Below are 19703 nucleotides of genomic sequence, written 5' to 3' on the forward strand. Positions count from 1 at the left end.
TAATAATAATAATAATAATAATAATAATAATAATAATAACAATAATAATAATGATTTTACAGCGGTAGTTAACGATAATAGCATTATGTACCCGCGGTACCTATATACCATACTTAAGGTATACCATTTTAAGAAAAAATGTTATAAACTCACGTTTTACACGTTTCAGCTGCGGTATTATATACTATATGCCGTCATGCAGTAGTAATATTATTCCGTGCTGCATATTATATAATATATTTTCGTCCACTGTGATATATTATTATGTGCATAACATTACATAATACATTATGCTGTAAGGTACGAATTGATCGTATTTTCTTTTTTGGTTAGGTGTATCAGACACACGTCGAGTTCGATATATTTTAATACGTATGTAATATGTATAATATACATGTCTGATATTATAATATTATATTATAGTGTATGCGCGTATTTTGTGCGGTCGTGTTCGGTTTATCTAATAATGATAATAATATTCTAAGCTTGTGAAATATTGTGAGGTGGCCCGAAAACAAATATACGCATCACGGGTATAATTATTATATCATATTCTGACTCTTGGAATTTTTAAGTTTGCCGCACATTATAATATTTTCAAGTAGGCACTCGGATTTTTTTACGCCACGCGTGATGGGCAGAGGAGTTACGAGGAATACCTATCCCGTGACGGTGCTAACCGTTTTTTTTAAACGTTCAAAACAATATTATAATACTATGGTCTCTGCATACTATGGAAATCCTTTGAAAAATCCAATTTTCAACAGATTTACTATTATTAAATAACACCGATGGCTTTTGGCATTTTTAGGTTTGCCGCATATCATAACTATTTTAAGTAGACACTCTGATTTTTTCACGCCGATTGTGCAGAGGAGTTGTAACTATCCTGTGACGTTAAAAAACTTGCATTTTTAAGCGTTTAAAATAATATTATGGTCTCTTTATATAGGCAATAAGAAAAACCAATCGAAAAATCAAAATTTTAATAGACGCTTATTAAATAATACCGATGGAATTGTGCGGGTTCAGCGAATCATAGATCGATATTGTACAGGATGATTCACTGTTAGTGCTCTTCCCTACTGTCTCATCCTACAGCATTGTGCGTTTATTGTTTAAAACTCTGAGTAGTTTTGAAATTTCTAAGTTTGCCGCATATCATAACTATTTCAAGTAGACACTCAGATTTTTTTACGCCGCTCGTGAGAGTTATGAAGAGTTATGACGGTACAAACTTGTTTTTTTTTATTTTGAAGCTTTTAAAATTGTGTATACCTACCTATACGGCTATACTCCAAAAACCAATCGAAAATTCAAAATTTAAATAGATGCTCACTATTATTAAATAACACCGATGGAGTTGAGCGCATTCAGCGAATCGTTGTGTATACTGTACACTTTAGTACGCGTACGTTCTGCATATTTTGTGTGCTTATTGCCCATATTATAATGTTATATACCTACACGGTAATAATATTAAGGTCGTGAAATTGTGAGGTGGCCCGAAAACGCGCAAATACATCACTGCAGACATTATCATACATCGATATCGTATGATACAGGACGATTCGCCGTTAGTGCTCTTCCCCATTGTATCATCCTACAGTATTGTGCGTTTATTGTTTAAAATTCTGAGTAGTTCTGGAATTTTCAAGTTTGCCGCATATCATATATTCATATAAATATCAAGTTGACACTCAGATTTTTTTACGCCGCTCGTGAGGGGTATGAAGAGTTATGACGATACAAACTTGTTTTTTTTTTTAGCGTTTAAAATTGTATTATGATGTCTCGCTGTATATCTATACTCTGAAAAACCAATCGAAAATTCAAAATTTTAATTGATGCACCAAATATATGAAAAAAAAACACCGATAGGGATGTGCGTTCGGCAAATCGCTTTGTACGCGTCCGATGTACGTGCGCGTTTTGCGTATTTTTTTATGTCCATTGTCCGCATGTATTATACTGTACAATACCTACGCAACAATAATAATAATTATTCGTGTTTGTCCAGGACCCGCGGTTCAACCGGGAAATCGATCACATGACTGGTTACACGACCAATTTGATATTGTGCGTGCCGATCTGCAACTATGACAACGAAGTGATCGGAGTGGCTCAGATAATCAACAAGACCGACGGCAGCCACTCGTTTACCGAGCACGACGTTGAGGCAAGTATAATAATAATACATTAATAATACGTATTTAATATTATTATAATTGAATACAAACGACGACGGGCAGTCAATACAACGGTACATTATAATATTAAATTAGGTATGATTATTGTTTTCGATGTTGTAGTGGTTGTTGTTGTTGTTATCATTGTGTTGTGCGGTTCGATTAAATAGTAATACATAGCAATAATAATAATAATAATAATAATAATAATAAACAATATACATATACTTACTTCAAAACAATTGTCAATTCACATCCTCGTTATATTATACTATATATATGCCTATCCAGTGTGATTGTTTCAGAGATTATAACTAATTTTTTTGAAACATTTTAAAACGCTTTTGAAATATTTTTTTTAGATATTTTGAAATGACATTATTTCTATTTTTTTTTTGTTTTCATTTTATAAGTTTTAGTTTTTTTTAATGACAGCATTTATTTTTAATTTCATTTTATACCTTTTACCTACCTTGCCTAATTATTTTCCCGAGAATCTCAATGTATAAAAATGCAATTTCGAACGAATAGTCAATAACTTATAAACTTATAAGTACCTACCTATTTAAAATTTATATGAGCGAAGTAAGGGTATATCGCGGAAGTCCTCTCACCCCCTCTTAAAATTTCTGTCTATGGCAGATATCTACACATTCTGTTTATTTGAGTCTGGTCGGTATTTGATTGACAATATCGTATGCTATTATTTCATATTATATTAATAATAATATTATCATTATTATTATTATTATTATATTATTGTTTCACATGCTTGTTTAATACCTAATGTCTAATGTCTCTTTTATTCAAAAACTATAAAAAAAAAAGTAATAACAATACCAACGTCTTAACTTGTACTGACTCTCTCGTTTGCGTGCGTAGATATTCCAGAGGTACCTGACGTTCTGTGCAATCGGAATACAAAATGCTCAACTGTTCGAAAAGTCTATACAGGAATTCCAGAGAAATCAAGTAAGCGATCAATATTATGTTTTTTACTAAATAAAACACCGGGTGATGCATATCGCACGCCACACTCATTTGCGCAGAGTCTATATGGAATATTATGTATTATGAAGAAGTATAATGACTAAACATTTCGGGTTTTATATTTTATCGATATGATTATAATATTTTAATGTAATATTTATACGTCCAGTATCTAACAGTGTGACATATGACTTTAGACGTGTTCTTTGCCAAATGTACCGATTGACATAGTGAAGGGATAAACATTCTGAAAATCGACTTGAATTTGTCGTCAAGACTACTTGAGATCACTTTCCCACGTTTTTGATATTATCCCTCAAATGCATGGAAACATTATATTAAAAGAGAGTAATTAGAAAATTGTCATAATATTTTAATTTTTTGAGAAATTAAAATCAAAAATGTGGGAAAGTCGATCCCAAGTAGACTTGACGACAAATTCAAGTCGATTTTCAGAATTCTTATCGATTCACTATGTTAATTGGTACGTTTGGCAAAGAACACCTCTAAAATTCTGTGTCACGCGTGTATAAGACAAAGACAGAAAATCACGGTATCGAATCCCCTTAAGAAATAAAAATTTAAAAAATATATATAAATAGACTGAGATGAATTAGTGTTGCGCGTGATGGATCGCCTGATCAACCTTCACACACAATTATGAATTATTATACAATTATTATATTATACGAACCTACTTGGTATTATAAAATATATAAATATAATTTTATGATAAACATTTTATAAAATTGTATCTAATAATATAATGTACTTTTGCCGATCGGCATAACGGAAACCGGTTGTTGGACACTTTCGCATGTACGACTTACGTTTGTCGGTGAATATTAATAATATAATATTAAATATTATTATATCTATTAAAAAATAACAATGTGATCATTTTCACTCGGTAGGACCTTATGCGTCATGTGAATGAATGCCTCACTTTTGCTTCCAAACGTTTGAGATTACGGTAAAATACTTAAATCAATCCATTTATGACTAATTAATTAGTTGTACCTACCTATTTGTATTAAATATTATACATATTAGGTGCAACATGAAAATATACAACAGGTATTTTTCTCAACAGGTTGCCGTTTATAGGGCACGAGGCGTTAGTTTAACCCGATTAATTTAAAAATTGACATGCAGGCTCACGCAGATCCATAGAAAAAAATGTTCTTTCTTTTTTTGCATAAATTGTACTTAAAATAACCAAAACCTCAAGTAGTGCCTAATATTTTTTTTTCCACTGTAATCTCAAAACCAGGTAAAACATGTTTTTACTGTTTTCCTAAGCGGGCAGTGGTAGAATTGATTACCACATAACATTTTTATGTTTTCAAACGACAGATATCACATCACCGATTCTAAGTGTCCATATGAACATTTTCTAAAGTTATTACTTTGTCTTTTATCACGCGATAAAGAAAAAACTCCATAAACGGGCAGTGGTAGTCGGTAGATATATTTACCACTTCAACCCGTGTAGTGACATAACTATATAGAAATGCATGGTTCTCACTATTTCTCATACAGTATAATGATTAATGCAATAGTATTCAATTTTAAATTTCAATAATCGACGAGGTACTTAGTTAAATCTTGGAAGAAAAAAATTAAATAAACGGTGGTAAATTATTTAGCCTGAGACCTATAGGAGTAAGAACAATCTTTAACTCGATAACTGATAAGTATTAGGGTTTTTTTCGTATAATTTTTTCGCGCATAATATTGTAATTTTTTACTATTTTTGTCGTTTTTTTTAAAATTTTAGATTCTGAGCGAAGCGATGAATGTATTGATTTTACAATGATGTGTGTTTATTTTTATTTTTTTATTTTTGTGTCTGCCATCACCTTTTAGGACAGTAAAAGTGCTTGGATTTTCTTCAACAGTAACTTTTCTGATAGGAAAGTGACTCTAGTTGGTAATTTGGGGGGGTCAAAAGTAAAAATTTCCCAGTAGTTTTCAAAAGCGACGTGAAAAACAAAAGAAAAATTAAGGAAAACCGGGAATTTTTACGCAAAATCTGTTTTCGAGAAAATCGATTTTGGTTTTTGGTGTAACTCTAAAACAAATGACCGTAGGGACATGAAATTTTGACTGAATGTTTATATTAGCATTTTATATACACCATACAATTTTGAAAATATTTTTACTCTTTTTGAGCTGTTTACGGACATTGTCAGTTTTCAATTTTTTTAGTTTTTTTTTCTATAAATATCAATAAAATTTTATCTGTTGAGTAAAAAAGCTTGAAAATTTAATAGAAGGCTAGGTTATTGTTTCAAAGGCAAATGAAAAAAATTAAAAATCCTTAGTCACAGTTTTTATTTATAAGCATTTAAAGTTCAAATTTTGACAAAATACGGAAAAATCACGAAAATTAGCAAATTATTTTTAGTTGAGAATTCATAAAAAATTTTCTTTTTAAATCTAAGATTTTAAAATATAATATAAGATTACTCATAAGTTTGCCTACCTTTATCAAAAAAAAAATATCTACAAGAAACTTAAATTAAATTTTTAAGAGCGTCTGAAATTTATATTTTTACAACATATGATATTCACTTGATTTCTCATGTAACAATTTTCTTATTTTGTTATAATTGAAAAACGAATGACTGTAGATATTTGAAAATTTCACTGAATGTTTATATTAGCATTTTCTATACACCATAAAATTTTGATATTTTGACTCTTTTTGAGCTGTTTACGGACATTGTCAGTTTTCAATTTTTTTAATTTTTTTTCTATAAATATCAATAAAATTTTTTTTGTTGGGTAAAAAAGCGTGAAAATTTAATATAAGGCTCCTGATATATCGTTCTAATAGCAGTTGAAAAATATTAAAAGTACATACGCACAATTTTTTTTTATAAGCATTTAAAGTTCAAATTTTGAGAACATTTATCAAATGTATAATTTATTAATTATTTTGTAGTTAAAAATGTATAAAATGTTTAATTTTTATGGCTAAGGATTGAAAATTTAAAACAAGGCTCCACGTAAATAGGTTATATATAAATTACTTTATTCACAATAATATCATCAAATATACTTGGTAATATCATAGGTTGACTGACCGTTTTCGCTCAGAATCGTTTTTCTTATACAATGATATTATATCATTGAATTCAAATTTAACACCATCCATTACAGTGACCCACTTGTAACCTACTGTACAGCAAAGCGACATCCACTTATCCACCTTTTTACTGTTTGGACTGACAGCATACATTTATAATTTGATATTCTCAATAAGAATTTAAATTTATAAAAATCTAATTTCAAACTAGTACCTACCTGGTTAGTTTATTATAAGATTTTAATGAATGGAGTGGAATGTCTGCACACAGAGACAGAGGTACCCCACAAAATGTTAGGCAACTTGTCAATTAATACTTGTAGCTAATTATTTACTCATTCAAAATGATATTGGTATAATGTATTTTTGGGGTTGGATGGCGCAGTGGTCACACAGTCATCAGTTCGATTCATAACAAAGTGCAAACAATTTGTGTGGGGCTCTACGCGTTCACCAATTTCCTGTGCTTTCGCCCGATTGCGTCATCCGGTTTCCAACTAGGTCCCACTCTACTAAAAGACCACACATGTTTCCTCTTGGAGAAGGGGGGTTGTATCATTCATATAGTGATATATACATAGATAAATAGATCACATCCTCCTACTACCCATTCGTGATAAGCATAGACAAAGACCTTGAAGTCGTTTCATTAAACAAATACAGAAAAAAAAAACGCTTGCCAAGTCAGGGATCAGCATGTAAACTTTCTAGGTTTTTAATTTTTAGAAATTTATTAACTGATATCACATCCAAGTGGTATAACAATTTAAATCCAGAAAAATGTCGGTGTGAAAAGTCTCACAAAAAATCATTTTCATTTTGTGAGATAGATGTCCGCAACCGGAGAGTGGATTTCGTTGTTTGGGGTCTTGTTAGATTCACATTGGTTAGGAGAAGTGCAGTGAAGATTTTCAGAACTTTATCTTTAATAGTTAATTTATTACTACAGAACATTAAAAAAAATTTAAAAAATTTTTATTGGGCATTTTTTGATAATCTTCAGCTTTACAGCTTTGTAGTGAATTAACGAATGGAGATAAGGTTCTGAAAATCTTCACTGCACTTCTTCTAGCCAATGTTAATCTAACAACTAACAAGTCCCCAAACAACAAAATCCGTTTTCTAGTTTCGGTTAGGTAAGTTGTTATACCACTTAGGTGTGATATAAATCTCCCTCATTAATATTTTATATTAAAGCTAGCTAAATTACCCACCCACTCATCATTACTGAGTTACATTTTTATTATTTTTCTATTTAACACAAATTCTTGAAGTTTTCAAAATTTAGACTTTTTTCATTTCAATTACCATACTTACCTGATTAAAAACCAAGAAAGTAAAATAATAGGCAATGTATTCATTAATGAAATTCTTAGAAAAATATTCTTCTTGGATCTATAGAATCAAAAATGAATGATGTCATTCAGAAAACTTAAAAAATTATAAAGACTAAAAGCAGCTTAACATTTAATTTTGTAACAAATTATGTTGTTTTGTGATGCCTTATAATCATGCAAAAAAAATACTTCCAAATCGAAAATACTTTTCGAGAAAAAGCGTTTAATCACTTTTCATACGATAATGTAACTGATGCTAGAGAAGAAAATATATTATTTTCGTTTACCATTTTCTCTGTTCACAATGTGAAGCATAGTCACAATTCACATCAATATTATTTTTATTATATAAAAATAGTCGAAAGATAATGTAAAACGCATTACATACTCGTATATTCTTTGTCAATATGTCCTTAAAAAGTTGTTTGTTTATTTCATAAAAGTATTTTAGCATGAATAGAAAACAACTTTTCTTAATAACAAAAAAATGTAATTCAATATTTAGACTAAATCGATGTTATGTGGGTAAAAAATAAAGTTACTTAATATTCTATGTTTTAGTACCCTAATAATGAATATTCTACGGAAAGATTATTTCTTTCAATTCGCTATTTATGCATATTATAATAGTCACCGCTTTGGGTCTTGTAACCCGCGGCGTTTGTCCTTTGAAAACGAAACAGTTTCTCGTCGCATTCTGTATTTTATATAATATTTTCTACTTCAATTTAAACCGAAATGAACGATTGGGTTTTTACTGAAAGTTTCGTAGGTATAATGATATTATAATATACTACGTTTTTTGTTAAATTTAAATTTAGACAATTTAGTACCTGGGTCGCCGCATTGTTATAGGATGCATTATAGTAAAATAAACTGTGCTACATATTTTTAGATTATTGCTTTTTTATTCACGAGAAAAATCACGAACCTTAAAATCAAATTCAAATATTTTTCTATATAATACGAAGTGTAGATTAATTTAGTTTCTTTATATAGGTAGGTACTCCGCTCGAATGAATATTTGTAATATTTTAATATTTAATTTAAATTCATTTTGTCTTATACTTCTAAGTACTCAAACCCCTATTTTCTTATTTATTTTTTAATTTCCATAAATTAAAAACATAATTTATAATAATTGAATTTTTATCATTTTATAAACCTACATATTTTAATAATGTCAACAAATGATTAATAGTTTTTATTAGTTTAATATACTTGGAGTTTGGACAAAATATGAACAAAGATGTACACATTTTTACATATCAATCAATAATCTAAAATATATTATTATCATATGATTCCGTTTAGTCATAAATAACAATCAATAAAATTGATTAATGAGTTCTAAAAATACCAATAAATTAAAGTAGGTATATAAGATTAATGAGCTTGGAATATTTAAACTTGAATTAGAAAAAATGTATTAGAAATCCATTCCATGTCTTTAATTTATAAACTATGTGAAATACGTGTTTCAAAATAAATAAATTGTTATGCGTAGCTTATAATTATTAAATAGTATTTGTATATTGATTTAGCATAAACTAACCGTTAAATTTCTGAACGTCACTTCATAAGATATGTAAAGTTTTGTAAAGTATTTTAATAACTACCATGAACAAATTTTCTTATAAATCTCCCGACATTGAAGTTATTTCAATAGTTTGGTGCTATATACTTTTGGGTTTAGCGTTCAATGCCATTATTTCATGAGAATAATTTGATTAGTTATTTTTTTAATAAAAACTTATTCATTGCGTTATATAAGTTTTCCCATTTTAAATTGCATTTTATTATGTAATAATAATAAATTGTCATCATCATTAAGGTACTTAAAAAATTAAGGTCGATTATTGAATGTGGGGGGAGGGAAGGAGAGAAATAAATTTCTTCTAGTATATTTTAAAAAAATGTATACGTTATACTTCATTATTTTGGTCATTATTGATAGGCGTGTAATTGTTGTTCGACACTATTTTAATGATTTGTAAAACGATTTTTTTAGATGTTACTCAGTTTGGCTAGAAGCATATTCGAAGAACAGAACAATCTTGATTGTCTAGTATCAAAAATCATGACCCAGGCCAGAGATCTGATCAAATGCGAACGTTGCGTCGTCTTCCTGCTGGACTTGGAATGCGAAGAAGCTGTACGATTTTTTTTTTGGCAACGTTATTTTTCAATTCATATATGTGTGTGTATGTGTGTGTGCGCAGTTGTGTGTGTACAGTTTATTTCATTCCTTTATAGAGCCATTTGGAACACTTTGGAGCCAAGCCAGGGAATTATTCGCTGGAAAAAAAAGCGTCCACCAAAAACGTAATAAAACCACGAAAAAAAAAAATAATAATAATAATAATAATAAATAAATAAATAGATAAACAATAAGGAAAACCTTACACATAATTCACTCTCTGAATACGATTTAATATGTTTTTCTTGTATTTTATATAGAGCACCGACACGTTGGCTGAAGAGGTTGCCGTTACTCAAGAACAGCAAAAGGTTAGTATATTTATCGTTACACCGGAATAATAATATAATACCTATTATATTCTAACATCTATAATCTATATAGCTGCTGTTGGTGTTGTCTTACGATTGAAATATTGTCGATCGCCTGCCACCTCTACCCACATGTATAATATTATTGTTTTGACGATCGAGTCTTTTTCAGGATGTCAATTTCACCACGGCTTTTGAATTGGGTTCGGAGCTTGGGGTGAAGAAAATCAATAAAAACGTCAAGCCGTCCAAACTGCTTCAGATAGCGCAAGAAGTGGCCAGCTCTACTCAGGTAACGCGCATTTTTCGGGTAAATCGACACGTTGTATGACTTACCTATGCCATAATATATATACCTAAGTATAATAATTACGTATACCTAATGCCGCTTTGGCACACACAGTTATTGAACATAGCAGACGTGCAAGTATGGGCTGCCTCGCTAAGCCGACAACCGAGCATGGAGAACGACGAGGGATGTACAGATCATGTGCCCATCAAGTCCATACTATGCATGCCGATATTGAACGGCAAAAAAGACGTGATCGGAGTGGCACAATTGATAAATAAGGTGCGTGTCATTTGTCCCGAAATATTATAATATTCAATAACTTAGCGTTTTCAATCTATCGACTGGGTAATACAATATATACTGTCTCTGTGGTTTTTCTCCCTAACTTACGATATCATATACCTACCTTAGACTATTATATTGTTATAATAGAAATGATCAAATGAGATAGGTGTTCACAATCCGTTCAAGCGTGAGCTTTCATTAGATATTATAATTCAAATTACGATTGAATCGAAAACTATTTGATCAGTTGATAAATCATTCCAAAGCTTTGTTGTAAATGATTATTATCATTGTTGATAGCGCATAGCGTATACACTGCGTCTGCGTGTATGGTCTGTATTATACTTATATACCTATACCTATATCATGGGTGCAGGGTATATTATTATTATTTATTTTTATAATGTTATATTATTTTCAAAATCATAAACACAATAGGGTGTAAATCACACGTGGACGGAGATTAATGACGTACGAAAATCTCTACGTTCATTAATTGTCTTGCTGTTTTTTTTTAACAACAGCGCTTAGTATGATACCGTGTGTCCATATAATATTATTGGTGATTGAAAGTGATAAGATGTAACGGGGATGACGCTGTTATATGTTATTTTACTAGTTCCCCGTTACAGTTCCACCCCCCGCCCGCTGGATAAGCTTTCAATCGCCAATAGTGTACCAGCTAACGATATCGTGTGGTTTGATTTCGTGTGTATATAGGAAACCGGTTTTCCGTTTACCGACTGTGACGTGGCGACGTTCGAGGCTTTTGCCATATTCTGCGGTCTGGGAATCCACAACACTCAGATGTACGAGAGCGCATGTGAGTATATCGTCGGCTTATTACCGCAGGCCAGTGGCGTCTACCGATAGGGGTTGGGTGTTTTGGGGGATATGACACCGTCCCCCCTTAGCTTTAGCACGTGATATATCTAAATTATTTTGTAACCAAGTATATATAAAAATATTAACATCATTAATATCGGTTTTTTCCGTATATATATAATTATACGAATGTCCTGTTTGGCCGATGGTGTATGTTAGTTAATTTTTTTATATATATCCTCGACTATATTTTAATTTATATACAATAAAGACAGTGATTCTTTTACCAGAACCACTCATCGCTTCAAAAATTATAAATGTTGATGAAAACCAATTTCTTAAATGGTTTCTAGTCGTTCATAACAAATATTTTAAAAATAGGTATATGCATATTATATTATATTTCTTATCTTCGTCGTTTTTTTTAAATTTTACACACTTTTGAATGACAACATACAGTTTAAATTTCATATTTCAAAGCAGACTATTCTTTTTTAAGTATTTAGATACATAGAAATTGAATTTAGGACCAGTAATTTATGAGTTATAAGTATTTATGGTTAAGATGAGCAGAATAGTGGTCCAACATTTTGCGGGATAACCGCATACCACTCCACTCTGCTCATCAAAACTTTTAATACTTCTAACTCATAACATAATCGACCAAAATTCGTTTTTTATGTATCAAAATACGTAGAAAATATTCTGATTTTGAAAATTCAATTAAAACTGTAAGTTGTTTTTCAAAAAATAAAATCTTAAACAATTATAAGGATAAAAATATTTTTTTAAAAAAGGCGTTGTGTAACGATTTGAAACCATATACAGATATAGATAGGTACCTAAAAAAATATTGTCATAAACATTATTACTTTTTGAAATAATATGAGCGTTTTACGTAAAATTAATCATCCAGTATATAGTAATATAATATAATAATAATATATTAAATTACTAGTATTTTGGAGACACCTTCCTTAAAAAAATCCAAAATACGCCACTGCAGCCATGAATCACGACGTGCCTTGACAGCTTAACTGTATCATTGTGTTCGTGTTTCAGGCAAACTAATGGCCAAACAAAAAGTGGCGCTCGAATGTCTGTCGTATCACGCGACCGCGTCCGTGGACGATACCATCAAATTAGCGCAAGACAAAATTCCTTCAGCTGAGACGTACAACTTATACAGGTAGGCACCTATCTAGTTTGTTTATTTTTATTTTTTTAACAACCATCGTTTAAACAATTTACTGGACAAAGCACGCAGACAAAAACCTCTGTTACCTATACCATAGTTAATATCGTTATTATAAGTTTACCAATAAGATGAAGGCAAGAATATAGGTGTCTATAATATTCCTTTTTAATATTAATTTTCAACATTTATTTTGGACTAGCTGAGACTTAGACTTCATTACCGGTAAAAAATGACAACTCTTAAAAAAAATTATAATTGTTCAACTCCTTTTGGGTGTAACTTACTGCAGTAAGTGCAACTCAGCCACCTTGGTAGGCAATGTGCGAAAATTTGATTTGATCTATCCGATTAACCAATGGCAACCAATAAAAAACTAAATACTAATTTCTACTAATTACTTCTCATATAACCAATGGTAACTATTTATAAACAAAAATTTCCATCGTAAATCTCAAAATCCCTGTTTGAGCACTTCCCCGCGGGTTGGACCTACTTTCTTAATATTTGACTTTTGTATGATACAATATTTCATATTCGTTTGTGAATAAAATATTATTTGAAAATATATTACAAGATTCCTTTACAAACTTTTCCTATAAAAGAAATCAAAAAATATATAGGTCACATATTGTCTTTACATAGGTATACTTAAAAAATAAAAATCGAGAAAATTCGCGAACTATTTTTTAGTTAATGTTCATTAAACTTTTAATTTGTGTACCCAAGGTTTAAAAATTTAATATACAAGGTTTCTGATAAATTTTCCTCATAAGAGTTTTAAAAAAAAGTTCGGCGTTAAGTCACTTTAATTTGTTATGATGGTTTGAATTTCAAATAATATAGGCTAACAGACCGCCTCCGCTCATAATCGTTTTTCATCGTATAAAATGATTTATCATTGAATTCAAATTACTCGATCTACTGCAGAGCTGCTCCTACGATTTTGTTTATTCTAGTCATGACTAATCATTTGTAAACACGCGTAGATGATGTATTAATATATTATTATATGAGTTTTGTTCAATTAAATATCGACACAAACAGCTGACACTCTGAAAGTAATTAAAACTGAACAATGTTTAATTGCCCATTGTATTTAGAACTGCTTTAAAATAGTGCATATTATACGTATATAAGTTATATTGGTAAACATATTTCAAATTTGAGCTAAGTAGTTTGTTAGGTAGATGAAGATTTTCACGAATAAGTTACTCACTTTAAAAAAAAAATTTATTAGATAATTATACAACCTGTACATAATTACCTATAGGTAACCGGTAACTCGCTAAAATAAATAACCCCTATTGTTTTAAAATATACTTAATGCGGATGTTAATAATACATATAATGTAATTTTATTTATAATCGACATTCAACAATACACTAACATAACATAAGTAAAATTCCAATTCAATAATAATGAATTCATTTCAATTAAGTATTATTGCCAATGACAAGCAAAATATTTTATTATTTTTAATGGAAATTCTTGTGCACCAATTCAATTTCTCTTAACTATGTCTATTATAATTTATACTTCCGTGAACTGCTTTAAATCAACATTACTTTATATAGTAAAAATAATAGGTACCTGCAGTGTATACATTATAATATTATAAAAGTACATAAATGGGTCAATTTGAAAACTGTTTTATATTAATGCACTTTTTAAATGTTAAAAATACAAAACGAACATATAAGTTAAATCAGCTAGGTAGGTAGTAAACATTATACCATAAGTTAAATACAAACGTTCTAGTAATAATACTGTCTGCAATAACACGGAATAGGTATATATTATAATAATTATTATTTGACCTATTAATATTAATATTTAATAGGTAGTTGTTAAATAAATACTTAAATATAGATGTACATGATATTTGTACAATGTAATTTTAAATGTTCATTCCGGTCCGGATACTGTTATTGTAATTAATATTTAATTATTTTTCATTTCAGTTTTAAATTCATAGACTTTGATTTGTCAGACGACGATACGTGTAAAGCGACCATCCGTATGTTCCTGCAGTGCAATCTAGTGCAACAATTCCAAATTCCATATCACGTTCGTAGAGCACATTATAGTATGATATTACTCCGCCAGTCAGAACACTTGTATTATTACGTTAATAATATAATAACATAATATTATTAGTATTACGCTCATAATATTATTATTAGTATTAAACTAATAATATAATAAAATAATATTATTGAGTGTAATGATATTCTGTCTGGTGTCGATGAAACGAAATATATTATGTACCAAAACGTTCAAAACCTTATTTGACTGATAATTTATGTCGACCAAACGTACTACCCAATGTTTGATGATATGCCTATTATTTTGTATTAATTCCTATATTTTATTACCAGGTCCTTTGCAAATGGGTGTTGAGTGTGAGGAAGAATTATCGACCAGTAAAATATCATAACTGGAGACACGCGTTGAACGTGGCCCAGACTATGTTTGCCATGTTGAAAACCGGAAAGATGGAAAGGTTCATGAGCGACTTGGAAGTAAGCGTTTACCGATTACTGTAAAAATGTGAAATATAATTTATTGTATTATCCCCAGCAACCGATGCTATGAGGTTAACACAAATCTCAACGTTAATTATAATAATGTAGTTATTGTGCTGGTACGACTTGTCAACCGTATTTTGATGTAAGATTAATAGAAGTAAATACAAATAATTACAGTCTTAGTGCTTATTTTTCGTTAATCATGATTCATATTCATATGGTTTCAATAGTAATTAAACATTTTCAGTTCTTAGGTGTAGACTTGGGTATATTAATTAAAATAATTTACCAAATAAAAAATTTAGTTTTTGTCTTCTGGTATTTAATGTACGTGTTTGATGTGCACACGTGATATCTTAGTCACACGAACAACATCCCAAATGAATTGATAACCAAATTCATCCCATGCTCACACCGATATCATATTTGAGGCTGATTGTTTAGCTATTTTTTCTACGTGATTCATGGTAATTGTTATACATAGTGCAAGTTGTTATACATACTGTAAGTGCATAGTAGTTTTAACGAATCCCCAAAAATAAAAAGTCACATGGCGTGAGATCCAGTGACCAATGGGATGTAGTATGTACAGGTGCAAAGCATTGAATTAGTCAGTCATGATAACCGTGTTTTGTTCGGAAAAGGGATAATGACATAGAAAATGTGCATTTCTTTTTCATGGACCAACCATATAATATATTAAAATAATTATGCCTGTGGTTGAATTAAATTATTAGATCTTGGGATTGCTGGTGGCGTGTTTGTGTCACGATCTGGATCACCGGGGCACGAACAATGCTTTCCAGACGAAGACCGAATCACCGTTAGCAATCCTTTATACGACCAGTACAATGGAACACCATCACTTCGATCAATGCGTAATGATCCTAAACAGCGACGGCAACAACATATTCCAAGCGCTGTCGCCGGAAGATTATCGTTGTGTTATGAAGCTGGTGGAGAACTCGATTCTGTCGACAGACCTGGCCATGTATTTCAAAAAGAAAAACAGATTCATGGAGGTCGTAGAAAATGGCGAATTTGATTGGCAAAGCGAAGAGAAAAAAGCTCGTGAGTGGTTACCTTAAGTATTGTTCTTAATTTTATAATTATTTAATTTTTCTTATCAAGCAATATGGTCAAACTATGAATTTTCCATATTATTATGCATATAGTTTACAGTTTTTTTTGGTTATTTACTCGATTTGTATCTATTATACATACGCAAATTACGATACAGAACTGAAATGCCTGTAATATTATTATCGTTTTTCAGTGTTGTGTGGTATTTTGATGACTGCTTGCGACGTTAGTGCTATAGCAAAGCCTTGGGAAGTTCAACATAAAATGGCTAAGCTCGTGGCCGACGAATTTTTTGACCAAGGCGATTTGGAAAAGTTGCAACTCAACCAACAACCGATGGTAAACTTGACAGTTGTATAGAATAAAATATATTATGATATTAATTTTAAATTCGACAATCTTGGACAGGCTATGATGGATAGAGAAAAAAAAGACGAACTACCACAGATGCAAGTTGAATTCATCGATGTCATTTGTTTGCCGCTGTACAAAGTAATGCAATTGAATTTAACGAGTTTGATATTATTTAATAATTTGATAAATTGTCGAATTTGTCTGTAGGTGCTATGTGACACTTTCCCGTGGATCACGCCACTGTACGAGGGTACACTAGAAAATCGAAAGCACTGGAAAGATTTAGCAGAAAAAGTCGAAATGGGCTTGACGTGGATTGACCACGACAAAATTGAAATTCCTGTCGAAGAATTTTTTAGTAAGTCATTCAAATGCTTTTGGAACACCGTGTTTAACTGGCTTATATATTTGTAGCTCACAAAAGCACGAAAGACATAGAGTTCACAGTAACCACACTGAACACTACCCAAAATTCCACGAAGAAAAGCAATACAAAAGTTAGTAAGAAACATGGTAAACATACCTAATTAAGGTACCTATATTTTTTTTCCTTGAATTTCTGTTCATAATAATAATAAGGGAAGTTTCGAAACTCTATCAGAAGTATTGGTTAGGTAATAACCCAATACATATTTTATAATGTAAAACATCAATCAAATATTGAATAATTGTTAACAAAATATATAACTTATCATAAATAATTATTTACAAATTACAAATATAATATTGAACTTTTGTTACAGTTTCTATTAAATTTGTTTCATGTAAATATAAAAATGAAATCACTTTAAAGAAGATATATTATATATATTCAAAATATATTGCTAAAGATTATAATTAATTTAGTGAAATATATTATAGTTAATACAAAATAATGTAAATTTTACTTCAGATTATTAATTATTGTTATAGATATTTGAGTATTATTTTTAAATTGATTTTAAATGTATAAAATATTATATAAAAATTATTGTTATTGTATATACATAAATTAGAAAATAATATTTAAAATTAATGTTACATGATGTTTTGTAATGGCATTAATATCTACTAATTTAACAACAAATTAAATTAATTATATATTTTATTTATTTGTTAAAAATTTAAATTCTATGGATATTTAAGTAGTATTGTTGGATTAGAATAATGTTTATTTAATAATTTACGCCGTACACCATCGAAGAGTTTAATTTCAAGAACTGAAAAACTGTTCAAATGTGAATGAAATAAAAATCGGAACTATGACTATTCAAATGGAATATATGAAACCAACCGTGATGATCAGCATTGGTTTGTCTGAATATTTAATTTTAACTATGGTTAAGCAGCAAAATACACACTATTATTTTATTAGTTTCGGCACCATTTAATAAGTATCTATTTCAAGTTTCCTGTATGTAGTAAAGTATTTTAAAAAGTGTATCCTACAGCAAGAAAATATATTTTCATTGGCATTTTAATTAATTTTATAACACTTAAAATTTGGTTAAACATTTTATTAATTGTCATGTAAATATTACTCATATGATCTTATTAAACATTAATATATACTCCAAACGTCCGAAATATGACTGTATTTAAAATACTTTGAACCTTTTTCATATTTGAATTATTACTTTATTTTTTTAATAAGCCTTGAATGCTAGGACATAGGCAACATGTTATACACTTTGACATTTTTACACACACACATTTTCATTTTCGTTGATATTGAAGTTTTTACTAATTTTTTTTTTATTATTGTATGCATTTATATAAGCTTATACCGACAGCAAAAAATTACTAAATGATAATATTATATTGAGTACTATAATAATTTGTTTTGTTTGTTGTTGTATAAACGAGTTTCTATAAAGTACGATTGTCGTAATACTGTATTACCTATATTATTATAATGTAGGCTCACATTGTATAATCTACACATAACATACCTATATAGTTTTATATTCACATAAGTAAATAAAATATAATTCCCAATATTATATTAATTTAGAATCGAAACTTTCCTTTAGTCACTACTCATTATACTTCTTTAGAATATGATATTATTATTTATTATCTCATGATAACAATAATATTATTTCTGAATTTCACGAATAGTTGTAACATTTTTTGAACCACGCATTATTTATTAAGTTTTATCGAAATATTATTATAATGTTAAACAAGACCGGCCACCTCACGTAATACATTACTTTTTACCTATACGGCTATACCTAATATTATCGGTAATGCACACCTGTTGTTCGTGCCATTCAAACGCATTGTGTCTTATTGCGTGTTACATTTAACGATGCATTATAGAACCGCTTTTGCTTACCGGACGCAAACGTACCCCAATTTAAAGTACACTTATTGTATATTATATTTTGTAGTACCTGCAGCCTTACAGTCGTAAGTTTACGTTCGACAGAGAAATTTAGTTTTGGTAATCACCATTTTTGGCCTATACATTATGCTTACAATGCCGCTGAGAAAGAACTACCTACACTATCGGCTGCGTGCGCAGTAATCCGAACGAATATTGGGCTGAACGTAAATTTACCACTTTATACGCGTTTGTAAGACGGAGAAGTAAATGGATGTGTGAGAAGGGTCATAAGTCCATTCCTACATAATATTTTATTGATTGTTACAATATTATTCATCTCACGCTGGCCACTCGGCATACCTATTATAGCCCTATAGATGAGAATTAAAATATTCACCGTAAAAAGAGGAGAACTTTAAATATCCAAGGTTGGATAAAGGGGGTGGGGGCGGCAAAGAGAACACCTGTTTGACAAATGGTGAGGTTTTTAAAAATGCTTACAATTTGACAGAATCGACAGTAATAAGTTGTGTACTATTATAAATCCCGAGAATGGACCAAATATATAATTTTATTAACAGCATTAGTACTGCGTGTGACTGTCACTGATCGTTTATAATATTATAATATTATATACATTCAGCAATAATATTATTAAAAGATAAATTAAAGATTATTCCATTTATAACTATTTTGAAACGACAT

The 19703-nt window shown here is 29.9% G+C and overlaps 1 protein-coding gene across 3 annotated transcripts in view; it reads left to right on the forward strand.

Annotated features, from left to right (window-relative positions):
• Window positions 1-19703, forward strand: part of LOC132947241 (cGMP-specific 3',5'-cyclic phosphodiesterase) — a 105388-nt gene that overhangs the window by 77645 nt on the left and 8040 nt on the right. For 2 of the 3 annotated variants that reach the window (XM_061017481.1, XM_061017480.1), the window contains 16 exons: window positions 2021-2179; window positions 3072-3161; window positions 9622-9765; window positions 9867-9935; window positions 10071-10121; window positions 10294-10413; window positions 10525-10692; window positions 11419-11521; window positions 12586-12712; window positions 14684-14789; window positions 15101-15244; window positions 15988-16321; window positions 16527-16672; window positions 16742-16825; window positions 16895-17045; window positions 17102-17184. In XM_061017481.1, the coding sequence (XP_060873464.1) occupies window positions 2021-2179; window positions 3072-3161; window positions 9622-9765; window positions 9867-9935; window positions 10071-10121; window positions 10294-10413; window positions 10525-10692; window positions 11419-11521; window positions 12586-12712; window positions 14684-14789; window positions 15101-15244; window positions 15988-16321; window positions 16527-16672; window positions 16742-16825; window positions 16895-17045; window positions 17102-17184 (2079 nt within the window). Of the gene's footprint in view, window positions 1-2020; window positions 2180-3071; window positions 3162-9621; window positions 9766-9866; window positions 9936-10070; window positions 10122-10293; window positions 10414-10524; window positions 10693-11418; window positions 11522-12585; window positions 12713-14683; window positions 14790-15100; window positions 15245-15987; window positions 16322-16526; window positions 16673-16741; window positions 16826-16894; window positions 17046-17101; window positions 17220-19703 lie in introns of all 3 variants that reach the window. The other variant, XM_061017482.1, reaches the window with a different exon arrangement.

The sequence above is a fragment of the Metopolophium dirhodum genome, chromosome 6 (genome assembly GCF_019925205.1).
Source record: "Metopolophium dirhodum isolate CAU chromosome 6, ASM1992520v1, whole genome shotgun sequence".
Classification (NCBI taxonomy): domain Eukaryota; kingdom Metazoa; phylum Arthropoda; class Insecta; order Hemiptera; family Aphididae; genus Metopolophium; species Metopolophium dirhodum.